The 21,191-nt window shown below is 39.7% G+C and overlaps 1 protein-coding gene and 1 pseudogene across 2 annotated transcripts in view; both read left to right on the top strand.

Moving 5' to 3' along the window:
- The window catches only part of LOC129536017 (dihydrofolate reductase pseudogene), a 52,576-nt pseudogene extending 41,270 nt beyond the window's left edge, over window positions 1–11,306 (top strand).
- A 777-nt stretch (window positions 11,307–12,083) lies between these two features.
- The window catches only part of PDZRN4 (PDZ domain containing ring finger 4), a 401,748-nt gene continuing 392,640 nt past the window's right edge, over window positions 12,084–21,191 (top strand). Inside the window, exons 1-3 of one of the 2 annotated variants that reach the window (XM_055394719.2) lie at window positions 12,084–12,734; window positions 15,072–15,158; window positions 17,581–17,688. In XM_055394719.2, coding sequence (XP_055250694.2) covers window positions 12,084–12,734; window positions 15,072–15,158; window positions 17,581–17,688 — 846 coding nt within the window. The remainder of the gene's footprint in view (window positions 12,735–15,071; window positions 15,159–17,580; window positions 17,689–21,191) is intronic. The other variant, XM_088836970.1, reaches the window with a different exon arrangement.

Here is a 21,191-nt window from a genome sequence, read left to right as displayed (position 1 = left end):
CTATGTTCATCAGTGATATTGGCCTGTAGTTTTCTTTTTTTGTGGGGTCTTTACCAGGTTTTGGGATTAGGGTGATGGTGGCCTCATAGAATGAGTTTGGAAGTTTCCCTTCCTCAGCAATTTTCTGGAAGAGTTTGAGTAGCATAGGTGTTAGCTCTTCTCTAAATTTTTGGTAGAATTCGGCTGTGAAGCCGTCTGGACCTGGGCTTTTGTTTGCTGGAAGATTCTTGATTACAGCCTCTAGTTCCGTGCTTGTGATGGGTCTATTCAGATTTTCTATTTCTTCCTGGTTCAGTTTTGGAAAGTTGTACTTTTCTAGGAATTTGTCCATTTCTTCCAGGTTATTCATTTTATTGCCATATAATTGCTGATAGTATTCTCTAATAATCCTTTGTATTTCTGTGTTGTCAGTTGTGATCTCTCCATTTTCATTTCTAATTTTATTGATTTGGTTCTTCTCCCTTTGTTTCTTGATAAGTCTGGCTAGCGGTTTGTCAATTTTATTTACCTTCTCAAAGAACAAGCTTTTGGCTTTGTTGATTTTTGCTATGGTCTCTTTTGTTTCTTTTGCATTTATCTCTGCCCTAATTTTTACAATTTCTTTCCTTCTACTGACCCTGGGGTTCTTCATTTCTTCCTTTTCTAGTTTCTTTAGATGTAGAGTTAGGTTATTTAGTTGACTTTTTTCTTGTTTCTTGAGGTGTGCCTGTATTGCTATGAACTTCCCCCTTAGCACTGCTTTTACAGTGTCCCAGAGGTTTTGGGTTGTTGTGTTTTCATTTTCATTCATTTCTATGCATATTTTGATTTCTTCTATGATTTGTTCGTTGTTCAGCAGCGTGTTGTTCAGCCTCCATATGTTGGCATTTTTATAGTTTTTCTCCTGTAATTGAGATCTAATCTTACTGCATTGTGGTCAGAAAAGATGCTAGGAATGATTTCAACTTTTTTGAATTTACCAAGGCTAGATTTATGGCCCAGGATGTGATCTATCCTGGAAAAGGTTCCGTGTGCACTTGAGAAAAAGGTGAAATTCATTGTTTTGGGGTGAAATGTCCTATAGATATCTATTAGGTCTAACTGGTCTATTGTATCATTTAAAGTTTGTGTTTCCTTGTTAATTTTCTGTTTAGTTGATCTATCCATAGATGTAAGTGGGGTATTAAAATCTCCCACTATTATTGCATTATTGTTAATTTCCCCTTTCATACTTGTTAGTAATTGTCTTACATATTGCGGTGCTCCTATGTTGGGTGCATAAATATTTATAATTGTTATATCTTCATCTTGGATTGATCCTTTGATCATTATGTAGTTTCCTTCTTTATCTCTTTTCACAGCCTTTGTTTTAAAGTCTATTTTATCTGATAGGAGTATTGCTACTCCTGCTTTCTTTTGGTCTCTGTTTGCATGGAATATCTTTTTCCAGCCCTTCACTTTCAGTCTGTGTGTGTCCTTCGTTTTGAGGTGGGTGTCTTGCAGACAACATATATGGGGGTCTTGTTTTTGTATCCATTCAGCCATCCTTTGTCTTTCGGTTGGGGCATTCAACCCATTTACGTTTAAGGTAATTATTGATAAGTACGATCCCGTAGCCATTTTCTTTATTGCTTTGGGTTCGAGTTTATACACCCTTTCTGTGTTTCCTGTCTAGAAAAGATCCTTTAGCATTTGTTGGAGAGCTGGTTTGGTAATGCTGAATTCTCTCAGCTTTTGCTTGTCTGTAAAGCTTTTGATTTCTCCTTCATATTTGAATGAGATCCTTGCTGGGTACAGTAGTCTGGGCTGTAGGTTATTTTCTTTCATCACTTTAAGTATGTCTTGCCATTCCCTCCTGGCCTGAAGAGTTTCTGTTGAAAGATCGGCTGTTATCCTTATGGGAATCCCCTTGTGTGTTATTTGCTGTTTTTCCCTTGCTGCTTTTAATATTTGTTCTTTGTGTTTGATCTTTGTTAAGTTGATTAATATGTGTCTTGGAGTATTTTGCCTTGGGTTTATCCTGTTGGGGACTCTCTGGGTTTCTTGGACTTGGGTGATTATTTCTTTCCCTATTTTAGGGAAGTTTTCAACTATTATCTCCTCAAGTATTCTTTCATGGTCTTTCTTTTTGTCTTCTTCTTCTGGGATTCCTATGATTCGAATGTTGGAGTGTTTAACATTGTCCCGGAGGTCTCTAATATTGTTCTCATTTCTTTTAATTTGTTTTTCTTTTTTCCTCTCTGTTTCATTTATTTCTACAATTCTATCTTCTAGCTCCCTTATCCTGTCTTCTGCCTCTGTTATTCTACTGTTTGTTCCCTCCAGAGTGTTTCTGATCTCATCTATTGCATTATTCATTGTATATTGACTCTTTTATTTCCTCTAAGTCCTTATTAAACCTTTCTTCCATCTTCTCAATCCTTTTCTCCAGGTTATTTATCTGTAACTCCATTTTGCTTTCAAGATTTTGAATCATTTTCACCACCAAAATTTGAAATTCTTTATCAGGTAGATTCCCTATATCTTCCTCTTTTGTTTGTGTTGGTGGGCATTTATCTTGTTCCTTTACTTGCTGGGTATTTCTCTGCCTCTTCATCTTGCTTATATTGCTTTGCTTGGGGTGGTCTTTCCCTCTTCTTGCAGTTTGTGGAGTTCTCTTTATTATGTAGTTTCCTCGTTGTGTGTGGGGTTGGACAGGTGACTCGTCAAGGTTCCCTGGTTATGGAAGCTTGTGTCGGTGTTCTGGTGGGTGGAGCTGGATTTGTTCTCTCTGGAGTGCAATGAAGTGTCCAGTAATGAGTTATGAGATGTCAGTGGGTTTGGAGTGACTTTGGGCAGCCTGTATATTGAAGCTCAGGGCTAGTTTCCTGTGTTACTGGAGAATTTGCGTGGTATGTCTTGCTCTGGAACTTGTTGACCCTTGGGTGGTGCTTGGTTTTAGTGTAGGTATGGAGACATTTGATGAGCTCCTATCGATTAATATTCCCTGGAGTCAGGAGTTCTCTGGTGTTCTCAGGATTTGGGCTTAAGCCTCTTGCCTCTGGTTTTTGGTCTTATTCTTGGAGCAGCCTCTAGACGTCTTTATCTGTCATTTCCAAGGTGGTTCCCTCTGTTTTAGCTTCTGTTTGCTGGTCTCTTCAGTGTCTAATTTCCACCCTGATACTAGGGGGCGGGTGGACACTTTTTAAGGCTCAGTTGTTCAGTCCTGTTCTGGGAAGGGAGGAACACTGCAGACAAATACGGCGTCTGTGGGGAGTGCTCACAGCGTCTCGGCCACACTGGGTTTGTCCCCGCTCACAGCACGTATGCTGTCCCAGTCTACACTGCACAGGCTCTAGGTTGCTCTGCCAGGAACTGTCCGAGGCCGGCGCCGGGTTGTATGCACTTCCCAGGTCTGAGCGGCTCAAGTTCAGGTTCTCAGGTATTCCACAAAGGCGCAGACTTGGTTGGGCCTGCATTTTGTGCCTTCCCCGGTCGGAGCAGCTCAGGGGACCAGGTGTTTGGCGAGCGCGGCCTCTGCGACTTATCGCCTCCCCAGTCCCCGCCACTCAGTTTTCTGGGTGTACAACCGGCGCACCTTCTCAGGGGGATATCCACCGGCCCGAGCCCAAGAAGTCCTGATTAGCAACAAGCCTGTGTGCAGTTTGTATCGGATGCCTTTCTGGGGCCGCGGTTGCCCGCTCCGGCTCTGGCTGCGCTCCCTGCCTGTCTCAGCAGGGGATGGGGGATGGGCCGACCGCAGCCGGCTCACTCTGCTCAGTCCTTTATTCTGTGAGCGGGGCTGGCCGAGTCGTAGGTTACAGCTTTCAGGCTTTTCGTGGGGAAGCTATCCCACAGTCTGCTTTGCTCTCCCCAGTTCTCTCAAATTGTTCTCGCGGCATTCAAGCCCAGTCCTCTCTCTAAGCAGTTCAGCCGGCTCCTCCCTGCCCAGTCCCCGCTTGCTAATGGCGTATGCAGGCGTTTGCGCTGCTTCTCCGCTGCGAATTACCGTTTGGCGGGTAATCTGTGGGTTTTAAAAAAATCTTAAAAATAAAAGAGGGTTATGTGGCCCTCTGAGCTTCCAAGGCTCGCCACAGATTCGCCAGTGAGAGTGTTTCCTGGTGTTTGGAAACCTCTCTTTTTAAAGCCTCCCTTCCCGGGACGGAGCTCCATCCTTACTTCTTTTGTCTCTCTTTTTATCTTTTATGTTTTTTCCTACCTCCTTTCGAAGACAATGGGCTGCTTTTCTGGGTGCCTGACGTCCTCTGCCAGCATTCAGAAGTTGTTTTGTGGACTTTACTCCACGTTCAAATGTTCTTTTGATGAATTTGTGGGGGAGAGAGTGGTCTCGCCGTCCCATTCCTCCGCCATCTTGTTCCTTCCTCATGTCTCTGCTTTTTAATATGCTATCCAGGTTGGTCATAGCTTCTCTTCCAAGGAGCAGGCATTTTTTAATTGCATGGCTGCAGTCACCATCTGCAGTGATTTTGGGGCACAAGAAAATAAAGTCTGTAACTATTTCCATTGTTTCCCCTTCTATTTGGCATGAAGTATTGGGACTGGATGTATTGATCTTCATTTTTTGAATGCTGAGTTTTAAACCAGCTTTTTTACTCTCCTCATTCACTTTCATCTAGAGACTCTTCAGTTCCGCTTTGCTTCCTGCCATAAGGGTTGTGTCATCTGAATATCTGAGGTTATTGATATTTCTCCTGGAAATCTTGTTTCAAGCTTGTGCCTCATCTAATCCAGCATTTCACATGATGTAGCCTGCATATAAGTTAAATAAGCAGGGTGACAATATACAGCGTTGATGTACTCCTTTCCCAATTTGGAACCAGTCCGTAGTTCCATGTCCGTTTCTAACTGTTGCTTCTTGATCTGCATACAGGTTTCTCAGGAGGCAGGTCAGGTGGTCTGGTATTCCCATCTCTTTAAGAACTTTCCACAGTTTATTGTGATCTACACATAGGCTTTAGGATAGTCAATGAAGCAGAAGTAGATGTTTTTCTGGAATTCTTTGATTTTTCTGTGTTCCAATGGATGTTGGCAATTTGATCTCTGGTTCCTCTGCCTTTTCTAAATCCAGCTTGTATATCTGGCAGTTCTCAGTTTATGTACTATTCAAGTCCAGCTTGGAGGATTTTGAGCATTACGTTGCTAGCATGTGAAATGAGTGCAATTGTGTGGTAGTTTGAACATACTTTGGCATTGCCTTTCTTTGGGACTGGAATGAAAACTGACCTTTTCAAGTCCTGTAGCCACTGCTGAGTTTTCCAAATTTTCTGACATACTGAGTGCAGTACTTTCATGGTATCATCTTTTAGGATTTGAAATAGCTCAACTGGAATTCCATCACCTCCACTAGCTTTGTTCATAGTAATGCTTCCTAAGGCCCATTGACTTTACACTCCAGGATGTCTGATTCTAGGTGAGTGATCAGACCATGGTGGTTACCTGAGTCATTGAAATCTTTTTTGTATAGTCTTTCTGTGTATTCTTGCCACCTCTTCTTAATATCTTCAGCTTCTGTTAGGCTCATACCATTTCTGTCCTTTATTGTGCCCATCTTGGCATGAAATATTACCTTGGTATCTCTAATTTTCTAGAAGAGATCTCTAGTCTTTCCCATTCTGTTATTTTCCTCTATTTCTTTGAATTGTTCTTCAGGAAGTCTTTCTTATCTCTCCTTGCTATTCTTTGGATTTCTGCATTCAGATACGTTTATCTTTCCTTTTCTCCTCTCCCTTTGAGACAATTTGAGACCAGTTATATGAGACAAACTGATTTAAATATAACCACGTTAGCATTACACATGACAATTAATAACATAAATATTCTCATTCACTAATTACTCCAAGACCTCTAATAAGTATGAACATAGATTTTCTCTCCTTAAAAGACAGCAAAATATTGGTAGCCTTTGAACAATGGGATTCAAACATACATATTTACCTCTTCAATTTGCAATGAGATTTGATAGGCACATTTTATTCTAAAATAACTCAGCAGTCAAGGTGAAAAAAAAAATGATGTTACAGTGTAGTGTTTAAGAGTGAAAGTTCTTTAATGAGGCAGATTTTGGTTTAATGCCTGGTTCTGCCACTTTCTATTTGTGTAAACTTGGGTAAACTGTAGGAGTAATAATAGTATCTACCCAAAATAGTAATTGAGAGAATTGAATGAGAGTGTGCACGTAAAGATTGCCTTCACATAGTAGAGTTATTACATATTAGCTCTTATAGTTGTTTTTAATAACTTCCCTCTTTATCAGCAACTGTGATCCACAGAGATACAGCACAGAAAATCAAGGTAAATCAAGTAAAGAATTTAATATATTTTCCTATACAAATGACCTCTCACTTAAGGTAACATTCAGTTCAGTTCAGTCTCTCAGTCAGTTGACCCTCTTTGTGACCCCATGCACTGCAGCATGTCAGGCCTCCCTGTCCCTGAGCAAACTCCCAGAGCTTGCTCTAACTCATATTGATCGAGTCAGTGATGCCATCCAACCATCTCATCCTGTCCCCCCTTCTCCTCCTGCCTTCAATCATTCCCAGCATCAGGGTCTTTTCAAATGAGTCAGCTCTTCACATCAAAATATTGAAGCTTCAGCTTCAGTATCAGTCCTTCCAAAGAATATTCAGGATGGATTTCCTTTCGGATGGACTGATTTGATCTCCTTGCTGTTCAAAGGACTCTCAAGAGTCTTCTTCAACACCACAGTTCAAACGCATCAGGTCTTTGGCACTCAGCTTTCTCTATGGTCCAACTCTCACACCCATACATGACTACTAGAAAAACCATAGCTTTGACTAGACGGACCTTTGCTGACAAAGTAATGTTCCTGATTTTTAATATGCTGTCTAGGTTACTCATACCTTTTCTTTCAAGGAGCAAATGTCTTTTAATTTCACGGCTGACAAAACGAGGTCCAGTGGAGAAAGGAACGGCAAACCACTTCACTATTTTTGCCCTGAGAACCCCATGAACATTATAAAAAGGTAACATTACTATCTTATTTAAGAGAGATTGCTCACAATTTACCTCTCTGAACGGAAACAGGTTAATAATGTTACTTTAAGTAATGTCTCTGTGACTTTAGAAAGTCATACCATAAGGGAATTGAAAGTTGCCAATTTTTTAAATTGATTCAGTTCAGTTGCAGAGTCAGTGTCTGATTCTTTGTGTGCAGCCCATGGACTGCAGCATGCCAGGCTTCCCTGTCCATCAACAACTCCCAGAGTTACTCAAACTCATGTCCATTGAGTCGGTGATGCTATCCAACCATCTCATCCTCTGTCGTCCCCTTCTCCTCCTGCCTTCGATCATTCCCAGCATCAGGGTCTTTTCAAGTGAGTCAGTTCTTCGCGTCAGGTGGCCAAAGTAGTGGAGTTTCAGCCTCAGCATCAGTCCTTCCAATGAATATTCAGGACTGATTTCCTTTAGGATGGACTGGTTGGATCTCCTTGCATTCTAAGGGACTCTCAAGAGTCTTCCAACACCACAGTTCAAACGCATCAATTCTTCGGTGCTCAGCCTTTTTTATAGTCCAACTCTTATATCCATATATGACTACTGGAAAAACCAAAGCTTTGACCAGATGGACCTTTATTGGCAAAGTAATGTCTGTGCTTTATAAGATGCTGTCTAGACTGATTGCTTTTCTTCAAATTCTCCATTTCACTTTGTCTGACAAGTTATTCCCACAGAGACTGCACAATTACTGTAAATCTTTTACTGTATTTGGAATGCATAATAATTTTGTTCATATCACTTTATTTCTCTTAAAAATGGCATTCTGTATTGTCATGATGTTGCTTCTAGCTCTGTATTCAAAAGCAAGATAATAGCAAATAACTCCTAAAGACAGGGATTGTAAAGACTTATAGAGCTCTCCGTTCTCTGAGTGTAACGAATTCTCTATTTACCAATGAGTAAAATATGTCACAGAGTGTCTCTCATCTGGCATAGTATGTAATCCGCATATCTTCTAAAAATACCTACCTTGTTTCAAAAATTCAACTTTAAAGCATCTCTCGCTTTTATCAAGTTTGGAATTTTTAACTAGTCTCAAGTTGACCGTCTTGCTGTTCCTCACTGTTTGCTGAACCCAGGGTAGGCAAGATGGGAGAGGGAAAGCTGGAAGAAAACTCAAGGGGTCACAGGAGCTGCAGACATGTTTATTCTCTAATGGTGGGTGTGCCAGCCATAGCAGCAGACACTCTGTATTCTCCCCTTTTGTGGTTGACCCAGAAGACACAGCAATAATGTAGCCACAAGGGCTTTTTCAGGTGGAGTTTATATTTGCTTACAGTACAAAAGTGGCCTGTGGCCAAGCAGGTACATTGTGATGTGCATGTACAGGGCTATAAGTGATCACAGCTGTTACATAACCAAGCATTTAGGAAACATGGGGCAAGAATGAAAGCCTGACCACTGCCATCTTGGCTAATTTGCTCTTTCCCTACATTGACCTTTATATTATCTTCTGCTTTATGAACATATTTATTTGTGCTACTAGATACAATCCTGATCCTAGATTATGCTTCAAAACTATCAAGAATAAAAATGAATGTTAATTTCATTAATACTGATAAATATAAAGCAGCTAGGTATTTTTGTTTTATCTATCAGAATAATATTATATAGTTTTATTTGTTGTTCAGTCACTAAGTCATGTCCAACTCTTGAGCCCATGGACTATAGTCCACCAGGCTCCTCTGTCCATAAATTTGGGAAAATGTATTTGATTAGAGACCATAAAATTAATTAATGATAAATGACTAGAAAGTCAGAGAAAAGAAAATATAAATGATGAAATTTCCAGTTCTTATAATAAAAGATGTAAAAAATTACTCTTGTCTTAAAAGTATAAATTATGCTATATAATCACATGAAATAAATGACTTATTTAATTTTTTGTTTGAAAACATTTCTTCAGGTTTCCTGATTTTACAATTCTTAATCAAATTCATGAAACAACATGACAAAAATCACAAATGAGTTGGTTTAAAAGTATTATCTTCTCATGGAGTGGAAAATATCTCTTCCTTATTTTTCACATCTCCATTCATCATCTGTGAGTCTTGGGAAACAGTATTTCAGTATTAGGTCTTTTAACATTTGACTTAACAATAAGTAACTCTCTGATTCCCTATTCATCCCTGAAAGTAAGGATGACTCAGAACTGGGTTGGAACCCTGCCTCTTTTCACTCAGAAAGAACATCTATGGGCATACTTTACTTTTCATTACTGGTCTAGAAATTGACTCAAAGAATATAGCAAGTTAATTTTTTAACCTGCTTTCAGGAATATGATTCCTCACAGTGAATTAAAGGAAAAACTATTTCTTAAGCTGAAAATACTCAACCAAATATCAACTATTTAAAGATATTTTGAATCAAGCCAGAGCCCTTGGCTTAGTGACAAACTAGGTCTATGTATTGTCTTCCCCTTGTCTCTCAGTTGGCCATTCATATTCTCAAGCTCGGTCTGAAAGAAAGCTTAAGAGAAAAAAGGCAGGCATGGTCTTGGCTACAGCCAACAGGATAGCTAGACAAGAAGGAAGACAATGGCTCATCTTTCAGTTCTTCCCACAATATTGCTGTTCAGTCTGCAAACTTCACTAACCAGCCACTCTTAAAAGAAAATTATGATAGTGAAAACATAAGGATATGCACAAACTAATGATGCAAGGCACTAAATTGTCTCATTTGCCAAAAGACATTTAAATATTACTGTATCAGTTTTGCTGAACTATTGTGCATACTCTGTTTTACACTTATTCCCAATGCTTCCTTTGCTTACCTCAGCTAATTACCTCAATTTAATTCAGCTTCATGTTTCTAACTCACCCAAGCATTTCCTAGATATTACTATTTTTCTTACATATGGAATAAGTTTTTGCAGTCTGTGAAGTGAAATCAGACTATTTGGCTCAACTGATGTCGCACCTTTATTACGTCGCAACATTTCCAGATGGGAAGAATCCATGGGGTTCATGTTAAGTGTGTCCATTACTTTAGGGTTTATCTTGTACTGTTTTTCTCCTGGTACTTAACTCTTTTGGAAACACTCAAGCTTGCATGTTCTCAAAACTAAAAGATTTTCCTAAGTTCACTTTTGGCCTATTTTGTTACTTGGCTTCACTTTACATATTCTCATTTTTGAACTTGTTATTCTCTGTGGACACGGTCTTTGACATCCATCTTCCCTTTAGCAATCAAAACATTATATAACCTGGAAAAACTCATACCATAACCTATTCACGTTTCTAACTTTTGTTGAAAGAATTGCATGGATGGACCAAGTGCATTATGTAACCATTGTTTTCTTTCTTTTCAAGTAACTGCAAGTCTCATTTTCTAGTATATTTCTAGAATATTTTTAGATTCCATCTGTTCACTTTTTTTAAAAGTTCCTATTGCCATTGTTTCTATTGTAAAACAATAATTGCCAAGCCCTATCTATAAAGTCACAGCTATAAGTCACAGCTTTTTCAATAGCTTAAAAAGATGGAATAGATGCCTCTTGCTCAGAATTATTTGAATACATTTTATAACATTCTGCTTTTCCCGATTTACCCAATTCCCAAGTATATGCTCATGCTGTTAAGTGATTTCTTATTTATTCAGTGAATTTATTGTTTATTTACTTGGCCAAGGGGGAGAGGAATGTAGAGCACTGTGCCAAATGTTACTTTATCATATAAGCCTCTACAATTAGCCTTTGCTAATTCTTGAGTTGGTGTCAAGGATTTTAAGGACGAAGTCTGGAGCCTCTTTCATGTGTTTCAGCTGATACATTTTGGCACTATATCAAGTACATAATTTTCTGGGAACAGTGAGGAATCAATCAAGCTTATTCTAAATTATGTGAAAGTAACTTCAGAAAAATGGCAGTAGGTGGTGTTATCCTGGCGATAGGATTGCTTTGCATTCCTAAGGTTCAGAAATGGTGAAGGAAGCTGGGGCAGGAAGGCCTGGAGGGTTCCCTTACTCTATGTGTCCTGTCAGGCCTGCTTGCTACACCCTTTGACGAGTCAAACTGGAGGAAGGGGGTAGTTTGGATCTAAACTGTATTTTCAAGGTAAGTAGGGGAAACTGGTCATAAAATTTTATTTCTGTTATTTCACTGCTTTCTGTCATAATCCTTTCCTTTAATTCTCCTTTTCAGGTGCCCAAATGATCACATTCCCGTTCCTAGTGGTAAAATGCTTGTGGAAGTAGAAGACAAGACGGATGGTGTGGTGCTTGAACTTGGAGTCAGACTGCCTGGTAACAGACTCCTAGCGTCCTCCCGCTGGCTGCAGAGGATCTTGAATGGCGATTCAAGTTCTCGCTAAGCGGGAGATGTCCTAAGGCGAGCACCTGGCCTTTTCCCGGCCTTTGTTGTCAGTCAACGTCCGCCTCTCTTACACTCACCTGATTTCTGGATCGTGATTTAAGAAACCTGGCTCTGTAGATACTTCAGAGTGATTTCCTTCGGCCGCAGTCGCTTAGCGGATGATTTTTTTTTTGTGGGTTTGAAAGAACAGAAGCTCATAGACCTCAAACACATTTATTGAAGAACGATTGAATGCCTGGCGATGAAGACTTAGCAGAAAACCCGACAACGGCCCCTGCTCGGAGGGACCTTCCATTCTGGTGGGGTTGACTTCTTTCTCAACGCCTGCACTGTGCCGTGCCAGCTCTATCCCGGGACTGCTTGAAGTTCACTATTCGGGCAAAAGGGTCCACAGCTTTCCAACGGATCGCTGTAATCCGACCTCAGCTCTCCTCTGACAAAATTTGAAATAATATAAACTGCAGAGCCACGAACAGCTAAGGAGTACGCAGATTGGCGCAGAGGGGAGAGGGAAGAGGAGAAGGAGCAAGGGGAACTGGGGAGAAGGGGCTCCACTGGAGGTGGCGTCTATTCGTGTCAATACGGCAGTGTCAGGGGACCTAGTCGGAGCCAGAAAACTTCAAGCCAAACTCTGAGATCACGCCCCCTCACCCCTTCCTCTCCCCTCCGACGAACCACCGCAGCTAGAGCACTGTCCCCGTGGTAGCTCGGGGGAGACGGGGGGCTCGGAGAAGGTGGATCCCGCATTCGTGCCCCCTTCTCCCCCATCCCCACCATGGGCTTTGCCCTGGAACACTTCGCAGAATCAGTGGACCCAGATCTCCAGTGCAGATTGTGCGGCCAGGTGCTGGAGGAGCCCCTGTGCACGCCGTGCGGGCATGTCTTCTGCGCCCGCTGTCTGCTGCCCTGGGCGGCGCGGCGGCGCCGGTGCCCGCTGCAGTGCCGGGCCCTGGCGCCTGGCGAGCTGTACCGGGTGCTGCCTCTGCGCAGCCTCGTCCAGAAGCTGCGCGTCCAGTGCGACTACCGCCCCCGCGGCTGCGGCCGCTCGGTGCAGCTGAGCGAGCTGGCGGCGCACGTCGAACGCTGCGACTTCGGCCCTGCCCGCCGCCGCCACCCGGGCAGCGTGTCCCGGCCGGACGGCCCGGGAGGCGGGGGCCGGTCCGTGCGGGGGCGCTGCCGCTCAGCGCCCGGGATCCGCCGCGGCGGGGGCGGGGGCGCACTCGGGGGGTCGCCGGGCGTCCGCGGCGGGAGCTGCAGGGGGCCCGGGCCTCGAGTCTGGAGGCGGCGCGAGAAGGCGTTGCTAGCGCAGCTCTGGGAGCTGCAGGGCGAGGTGCGGCTCACCGCCCGCAGGTACCAGGAGAAGTTGACCCAGTACATGGCTCACGTCCGCAACTTCGTCAGGGACCTGGGTGGCGGCCACGACCCGGTAAGCGCTAAGGGATGGGGCACCAGGGAATGATCCATCGGGGTGGAAAGGGGAACGGTGCTTTCTGGCACTCCAGATTCTTTTGCAAGGTGACATCCCTCCTCACGCAGTAGGAGGCATCCATCGCTCTGATCACTACTCTTACCTGTCTTGTGTTTTAGTATTGCAGTCAACGAGGATTCTCCCCTTTCCCTTATACTGGGATTGGAAGAAGTAAACAGCTTCAATTCCAACTTTTCGGTGGAGAAGGAGGAGTTAATAAAATTCATTTTCCCTTGCTCCACATCTTTCACTCTCCTGCCCTAGCCTCTCTGCCTTTTTTTTTTTTTTTTTTTTGCGCCTTTGGCCTTTGCCTGAAGCCAGTTTGATGAGGAAAGTCAGGAAACGAGGACCTCTCTGACTCTGCCTCTGCCGCTGGCGAGCATCCTAGGGCGTGTCTGTCTCACACCTTTAGGTCTGAGTGACTTAGTTTCTACCAAACCGCCGGTATCAGCCACCTTCTACTCAGCACAGGGTCTCTGAGGGATGCCGGAAACCACGATCACTTGGAGTTAAGAAATGAAGAAATGGGATTTCTTAGACCTACCGGGTTATTTTCATTGCCCTAACATTCCCTAAATAGTCCTTAGGTGCTTCCGAATTTCATTATTAGTGGAATGTTGCACATGTGAGTGTGAGACTGGGGGAACCAAGTCAGGAGCTCACATCCAATTGCTCTCAGACTAGCCCGATGAGCTCCTGGGCTGTTTCCTTTCTTTGTCGAGGCTTCTGGCCTTGAACTGTGTTCCTGGACTGCCCACTTTCCGACCGAATAAACAAGCCTCCTTGCAGCGGCTGGTGAGAAGAGGCCTGTTTATAAAGCTGTTCCTTCTCTTCTGAAGGACTTCTGCACAGTGTTTGACATTGTTGGTCGCTGCCATGGTGAGCAGAGATTTAGCAGAACTTACACTCCGTTCAAGGAGCTGTTTTCATTCCCCAGCCTCCTGGGGAGGAGCAACCCAGGAGGATGCCCATCTGGGACTGCTTTGTACTGCCTCCAGCTCAGGCACCAAGTTTAGAAGCTTCTGTCCTTGAACCTAAAAAAGGATAATTGAAGGATGAGGGGCTGAGCTTTATCTAGTCTGATAAACAGAAGTACACCCGTATTAAAGATTGGATTCCATTACGTTTCTTTCTCTATTTTATCTGTATCTGGTTAAATTTATAAAATGGGAAGACCAGGGAGAAGCACAGAATTATGGTCTGTAATACTGGTTGAGGGTGCAAGGTCTTGGGGAAGCAATGGTTGGTGGGAAGGAGCAAGGCTAAATTATATGACAGAGAAGTCCATGCAACAAGTCAGGCTGTGGTTCTGAGAAGTGAGGAAGAACTGAGCGAGATCTGTAGATTACTTACCAAAAGGCTTCTCTGTGCTGCTCAGAAATGTTTTGCCTCTACCAGTAGGGGCTGCTGTGCACACTGAGCCTGGGAAAAGCTCCTGAGAAAAAGTGGTGATGATGGTAGTAGTGGTGGCGATGTTTATGGAAATTCATCATTCCAGAGTAATTACCAAACATGTAATTTCCTCAGATAGTTAATAATATCGATAACCATTAATAAAACTCATAGTCTTTTACTATTTCATCTTACGTTTAAATTGGTCTTTATTAATAAGCAGATATTGTAGATATAATTCCTATTTGTGTAACCATTATTTGGCCATCAGGAAAGCAATGCATACTACTTTAGTTAACACAAATCCTCTCTCTCTCTTTTTAAAATTCTGCAAAACCAAATAAAATACCATTTAAAATTAGGATTACTGTAACCTACAAGACCCTGTATTTCAATAGGAATCTGAATATTACTGTTGAAAGAAATTTATAAATAATATATATATATATTTATAAATATCCTTTATGTCCCTCAAGACTTTCCAAAGTGAAATTTTTATATAAAATAATTATTAGATTATTTAACAATTTTTTACTCATTTATAATGGAAAGGAAAAACACAGATACCTGTATAGTTGAATCAGAAATCTATTTTAAATTACAGTGGCCTCAGAATTAGATGCTGCATTAGGATAAAAACTGCATGTGTAAAAATACACAGCCATTTAGCCATTTTTGGAAATAGTTATTTTTCTTACATCCATGGTTGTTCCTTCAAATGCATAAATTTCAGTGTAAATTTAGGAAGAAATTAATCTCAAGAATTCAGCCATCCTTACCTTTAAATCTTTAAGGTTTTCTCTTTCCCAATTTAATTTTTTTACTTAAAAAATTTTTTTGTAGCATTTGCTTTTTTTCTTTTATATTTTTAACTAGTTAGTTATTTTATCCCTTTTCTTCTAGGAAGGAGAACATAAGCCACTTACTATTGTATTAGAAAGAAAAAATGACACTTTGGGATTCAATATTATAGGAGGTCGACCAAGTCAGGTAACTGATCTTGTTAATGCATAACTCATTCCTTGTTTATAAAATGATAGAAGACTTATCTTTCATTTGTGGATTTTGAGTTAAAAGAAAAAAAAAAGTGGTTTAATGGCAACCCACTCCAGTACTATTGCCTGGAAAATCCCATGGACAGAGGAGCCTGGTAGGCTACAGTCCATGGGGTCGCAAAGAGTCGGACACGACTGACCGACTTCACCTTCACCTCACCTCAATCTTTAAATAGTGCCTGTCATCAAGTATCAGATTTCTTAATTGCAATATTCCACTTTAAATATTCCAGAACATGGTAAGAATTTTTTTGAGAAAAATAAGACAAAACAACAGTTAACTTTGCTACTTAAAAAAAAAGAGTACATTTCACATTTTATCTACATTGTATAGCCCTGTTGGCAACTTTCTTGAATAAATCTATTTCACAAAAATGTATAGGCAATTTCTGCTTGATAATCTTAGGTGTATTACCTGCTCATAACTCTTATTTATTGTGTAAAATTGATCAATTTTTAGATGCTAACACAGACAAGTAAGTTTATAATATATCTTGAATGAATGAAGAGTTAAAATGAGTTGAAATAAAGGATAGTTGTTTTCACAATTTCATTGAAAATACCATGCTTAGAAAAGATAGTTGATTTGACATATTTTTGACTCCCCAAATCAAATCCTTTATTTAATTGAAGAATAATTTTTTCTACACTGATGCCAATCGTTTTCAAAATGCATGAGTTTATAACTCATAATAAATACTGTAGCTGCAAAGTTCTTTCTTATCCTTCAAATACTATATCAGCTTAATTTTCATCCTCACTCAGAGAGGTGATGAAATTTTTAAAAAATTATATTCTTTCTATTTCCCAGGTCAGGTGTCATGAAACGTTTGCATCCTGCATTGCAGATGTTGTCCATGGAAACTGAACATTGTTGGCCACATGCTGTGTTCAGGCCAGGGTGGCAATGACACATTTCCTCCTTTTATTTAGCATTTTGAAAACCTAGCAACTAATGACTGCTACACTTCTGTTTCTAGAACCATTCATTATGAAAAGGTAGAAGTCTTTTTAGCATATCATTTTGTTTTCTTTTCCCCTAAGTAATATTTCTATAAATGCTAGTTAGGTGTTTGACATTTAGATGACACTGGACATTTTCAAGAGCCTCTTAAAATTCATGTTAAAGAAGGCTAATAAAGGAGAAATAATTTTATTTAACCTGCCATAAAGTGAAATGACATTTAAAATTATATAATTTATTATTATAGGATGTTGGGCATTTTCCCTAAATGAGTTTTGCAATGTAATTGGTTTTCTGTGACTTACTGAAATGCTCCCTATGTATGATACTGACTATGTGTTTGAGGTTTGACTAATAATCAGACTCACTGTATCTGGAACCCATTCCAGGAAGCCACTGAAATTTGGAGTTGATCTTTTAGAATTTTATACTTGAGTAAATGGTTACCCCTGTGAATAGATATAGTCAGAGCTATATTTCCAAATGTGTCCCGTTGTGAGGGTAAGTTATATTTTTAGAACTATGACCACCTCTCAAACCAATTACATAGTGAGGCTGGATATGCTTTCCATTTCCTTTAACTTAGAGTCCTTTTAATTGCTCCACCTCTTTAGAAGTGAGAGGTTTTATAAACGATACTTAGAAGCCCACTGTTACCACCTTATACATGGCTTTCCCTATAGTTTTTATGTATACGTACTCAATCAGTTCAGTTCAGTCACTCAGTCGTGTCCGACTCTTTGCGACCCCATGAATTGCAGCATGCCAGGCCTCCCTGTCCATTACCAACTCCCGGAGTTCACTCAAACTCATGTCCATCGAGTCGGTGATGCCATCCAGCCATCTCATTCTCTGTCGTCCCCTTCTCCTCCTGCCCCCAATCCCTCCCAGCATCAGAGTCTTCTCCAGTGAGTCAACTCTTCGCATGAGGTGGCCAAAGTATTGGAGTTTCAGCTTTAGCATCTGTCCCTCCAATGAACACCCAGGACTGATCTCCATTAGAATGGACTGGTTGGATCTCCTTGCAGTCCAAGGGACTCTCAAGAGTCTTCTCCAACACCACAGTTCAAAAGTGTCAATTCTTCGACGATCAGCTTTCTTCACAGTCCAACTCTCACATCCATACCTGACCACTGGAAAAACCATAGCCTTGACTAGACAGTAGGTAAATAGATAATGTTGTCAAAGATGTGGGATTACTTCACTAAAGCTGCAATCTTGATTAATGACTAGTTGGTGTTAAGTAAGTTATAGTTCAATACCAAATCTCTAGTTTAGAAAGAGAGTTGCATGTTTAGGGAGGTTTGACAATGTTGCATTTACTAAATTTTTTTTTATCTAACTTAAAATTTTGTTCACTCTTTCTCACTGCTAATGGTTTTATTTTTAATAGAATAATCAAGAGGAAATACCAATGGAAGGAATTTATGTTTCAAAAATTTTGAAAAATGGACCTGCTGATAAAGCAGATGGCCTGGAAATTCATGACAAAATCATTGAGGTAAGACAATAATAAAATACAAATAGGATTTGTGAAAGAATATTTGGACATTTTAAATTTCCAAACTTACTGCGTTTCCTAGGTGTGGTACTTATTAAAGTGTATATCTCACAATATTTAAGTGACCTATTTTAATTATTAGATATTGGACTAGAAGGACCCAACATTTCTAAATGTGTTAATGAATGTCTTCATTTTAAAAAATGCCTGTCCCCATGAATTTTAAAGATGATTGTGTGATCATCAAAGGATTAGTTTTTTATGACATCTCAAAAAGGATGATAAATCTCTGCTGAAGGACATTTTTGATGAGTAAATATTGCTATCTTTAAACTTGTAATTGGTAAGTTATATATAGAGTTTGGAATTATTTATACAATTCCTTTTTACCATTTCTTAGTTTAATATGGTTATCTTGTTCATGTTTTACATGAAAAAAAAGAAGCAACTTTTTTTTATTATTGCAAAAACTTGTTGGAAACTATTTTTTCTTCTGTACGTTATGTCTGTATTATTTGAATTTAGGGTTGATGAAGTAAACACTTACAAGTTAGTGAAATTTGAGTTGTAATTATGGAATTTGTCTTCACTGCCATTTACTGACTCAGTGCTTTTGAAATTTTAATTGGTTGCTGAGTTGCTTCAGTCGTGTCCCACTCTTTGTGACCCCTTGGACTACAGCCCGCCAAGTTCTCCGTCCATGGGATTCTCCAGCAAAGATACTGGAGTGGGTTGCCATTTCCTGTTGAATAGTATTATTTGGCTTAACTAAAAATTAGGTTACTTTTATCAATGGAATTATTTCTAATATATTAATAAATGCATAAATGGAAATTTGGAACATTTATTTAACTCCACTGTGCTTTTGGAAAAGCTCTGTTTTCTGAATTATGCAATCACTATCTTTCTGAGTGTCTGTATAAACCATCTGGATGGAGACTGTTTTTCTTTATTAAACTTTGAATAATGTTTTAGATTTTCGTTCATCATTTGTGCATTAAAAAGTTGTATTTCAAATAACTTGACCAAGGATGAGAGTAAAGAGTAAAGAGGAGTCTATAGTTTATGGTTGACGTATGCCATTTAGAAATTAGCTTATTAGGCACTTTGGGGAAGAGAGAGGAGTTGCCTTTGGCTAAAAAATTGTGGTTTTTATCTAAAGAGGTCTCTTGTACCAAGATTTTCTCTTTGTAGTTTTGTAGCCAAGAAAGTATAGAGCTACTTTCACTGATGTTATCCAGTTTGTCTTGACAATTTGCCTGGTGGAAACATCTACATGCTACAATATCTAAAGATAGAATTTGTCTGTTTCTACTTATGTTTGTACTGTATGATATAAAGGAAAGATAACAAATAAAAAAATTGTTCTTATTACTTTCTGCGTTATCTCTAAGCATTTAGGATTTACCAGTTAAATGAAAAACAAATGCCTACATGTGCTACTATTAGAAGTGCTGATGAAACTGGATATGTATATTCCATTAACACGCACATTCACATGTACTCATAACAGAAACACATACTTGGGATTTGAAAATGATTTATTCCAACTAGGCAGCAATGTAATGTATGCTTCATTAATGTTGTATGGAAAAGGAGGAAGAATAATTTCTCTTTTATATTGTAATATAGCAAATTTGTTAAATATGTTTGGTTTTGTTAGTGTAAAGATGCATATTTATAAAAACTATGGTTGATTAATCAGTGCATCTCTATAGCTAATATTGTTACTAATATATTTCAAAATAACCTTACTTAAATAATACAAGATAAAAAGCAAAAAGATCAATCATGGGATTGATCAATTATATTGACAATCACTTGATATGAATTATAATTTATAACCAGCTGCAGTATTATTTTTATTTCACTTTGATGTGCATGTATTAACTGCTAATGACAAAAGCTTGAAATTTGCCTCAGTTCAGTTCATTTGCTCAGTCATGTGCGACTCTTTGCGACCCCGTGGAATTCATGCCAGGCCTCCCTGTCCATCACCAACTCCCAGAGCTTACTCAGACTCATGTCCATTGAGTCAGTGATGCCATCTAGCCATCTCATCCTCTGTTGTTCCCTTTTCCTCCCTTCTTCAATCATTCCCAGCATCAGGGTCTTTTCCAATGAGTCAGTTCTTCGAATCAGGTGGTCAAAGTATTGGAGTTTCAGCTTCAGCATCAGTCCTTCCAGTGAATATTCAGGACTGATCTCCTTTAGGATGGACTGGTTGGATCTCACATTGACCAGATGGACCTTTGTTGGCAAAGTAATGTCTCTGCTTTTTAAATTGCTGTCTAGGTTGGTCATAACTTTTTTTCCAAGGAGCAAGTGTTTTTTAATTTCATGGCTGCAGTCACCATCTGCAGTGATTTTGGAGCCCAAAAAAATAAAGTCTGTCACTGTTCCCTCTGTCTCCCCATCTATTTGCCATGAAGTGATGGGACCAGATGCCATGATCTTAGCTTTCTGAATGTTGAGTTTTAAGCCAACTTTTTCACTCTCCTCTTTCACTTTCATCAACAGGCTCTTTAGTTCTTCACTTTCTGCCATAAGGGTGGTGTCATCTGCATATCTGAGGTTATTGCTTTCTCCCGGCAATCTTGAGTCCAGCTGTGCTTCATCCAGTCCAGCATTTCTCATGATGTACTCTACATGAAAGTTAAATAAGCAGGTTGACAAAATACAGTCTTGACGTGACTCCTTTCCCACTTTGGAACCAGTCTGTTGTTCCATGTCCAGTTCTAACTGTTGCTTCTTGACCTGCATACAGATTTCTCAGGAGGCAGGTCAGGTGATCTGGTATTCCCATCTCTTGAAGAATTTTCCAGTTTGTTTTGATCCACACAGTCAAAGGCTTTAGCATAGTTAGTAAAGCAGAAGTAGATGTTTTTCTGGAACTCTCTTGAAATTTGCCTCAATGATAGAAATTTATCAATGAATCCTTTTTGCCAGAGTACATTGGTATTACGCATATTTTCTTTATAGTTCTATAATGAATTCATGTGACCACATTTGCAGTTAGAAATGTTAGGTGTTATATACATTTCCAGAATGTTATGTTAAATAGCATGTAATAGTTTGTAAAGAAGATGATTAGAAATAAGTCTCTCATATTTAGTTGCTCAAGGATGCCATCAACTTTTTCAGAGTGAAAGGTAGTTGTGTGACCTTACTTAATATACATATTTAAATAAGCTTGTTTGTTCTTGTGCATATATATGTGCAGAATATCCCTATGTGTACATAAGAAAGATATAATTCTTGTCAGTTATTTTAGTTCATTTGCCATTATGGCACCAATAAACTTTATAATGGGAAGATGATAAGAAATATGTCGATTAATTTAAAATATATAGACATAAAAAAAGTTTATGTTAGATTAATTTTCATTTTTTTTGTGCTCAGTAATTTGTTTAGTGAACTAATTTGATAATTTTTTTTCTCAGTTTTTGAATTTCAAATGGCCATGCCTATTTAAACCTAGTTCAAAAAATATATTTGTTTAC

This window comes from Moschus berezovskii, chromosome 6 (genome assembly GCF_049115385.1).
Source record: "Moschus berezovskii isolate FMDL1 chromosome 6, NW_MosBer_1.0, whole genome shotgun sequence".
In the NCBI taxonomy this organism is placed as follows: domain Eukaryota; kingdom Metazoa; phylum Chordata; class Mammalia; order Artiodactyla; family Moschidae; genus Moschus; species Moschus berezovskii.
The sequence above is the reverse complement of the archived record's forward strand: the minus strand, read 5'-3'. Positions and strand labels throughout refer to the sequence as shown.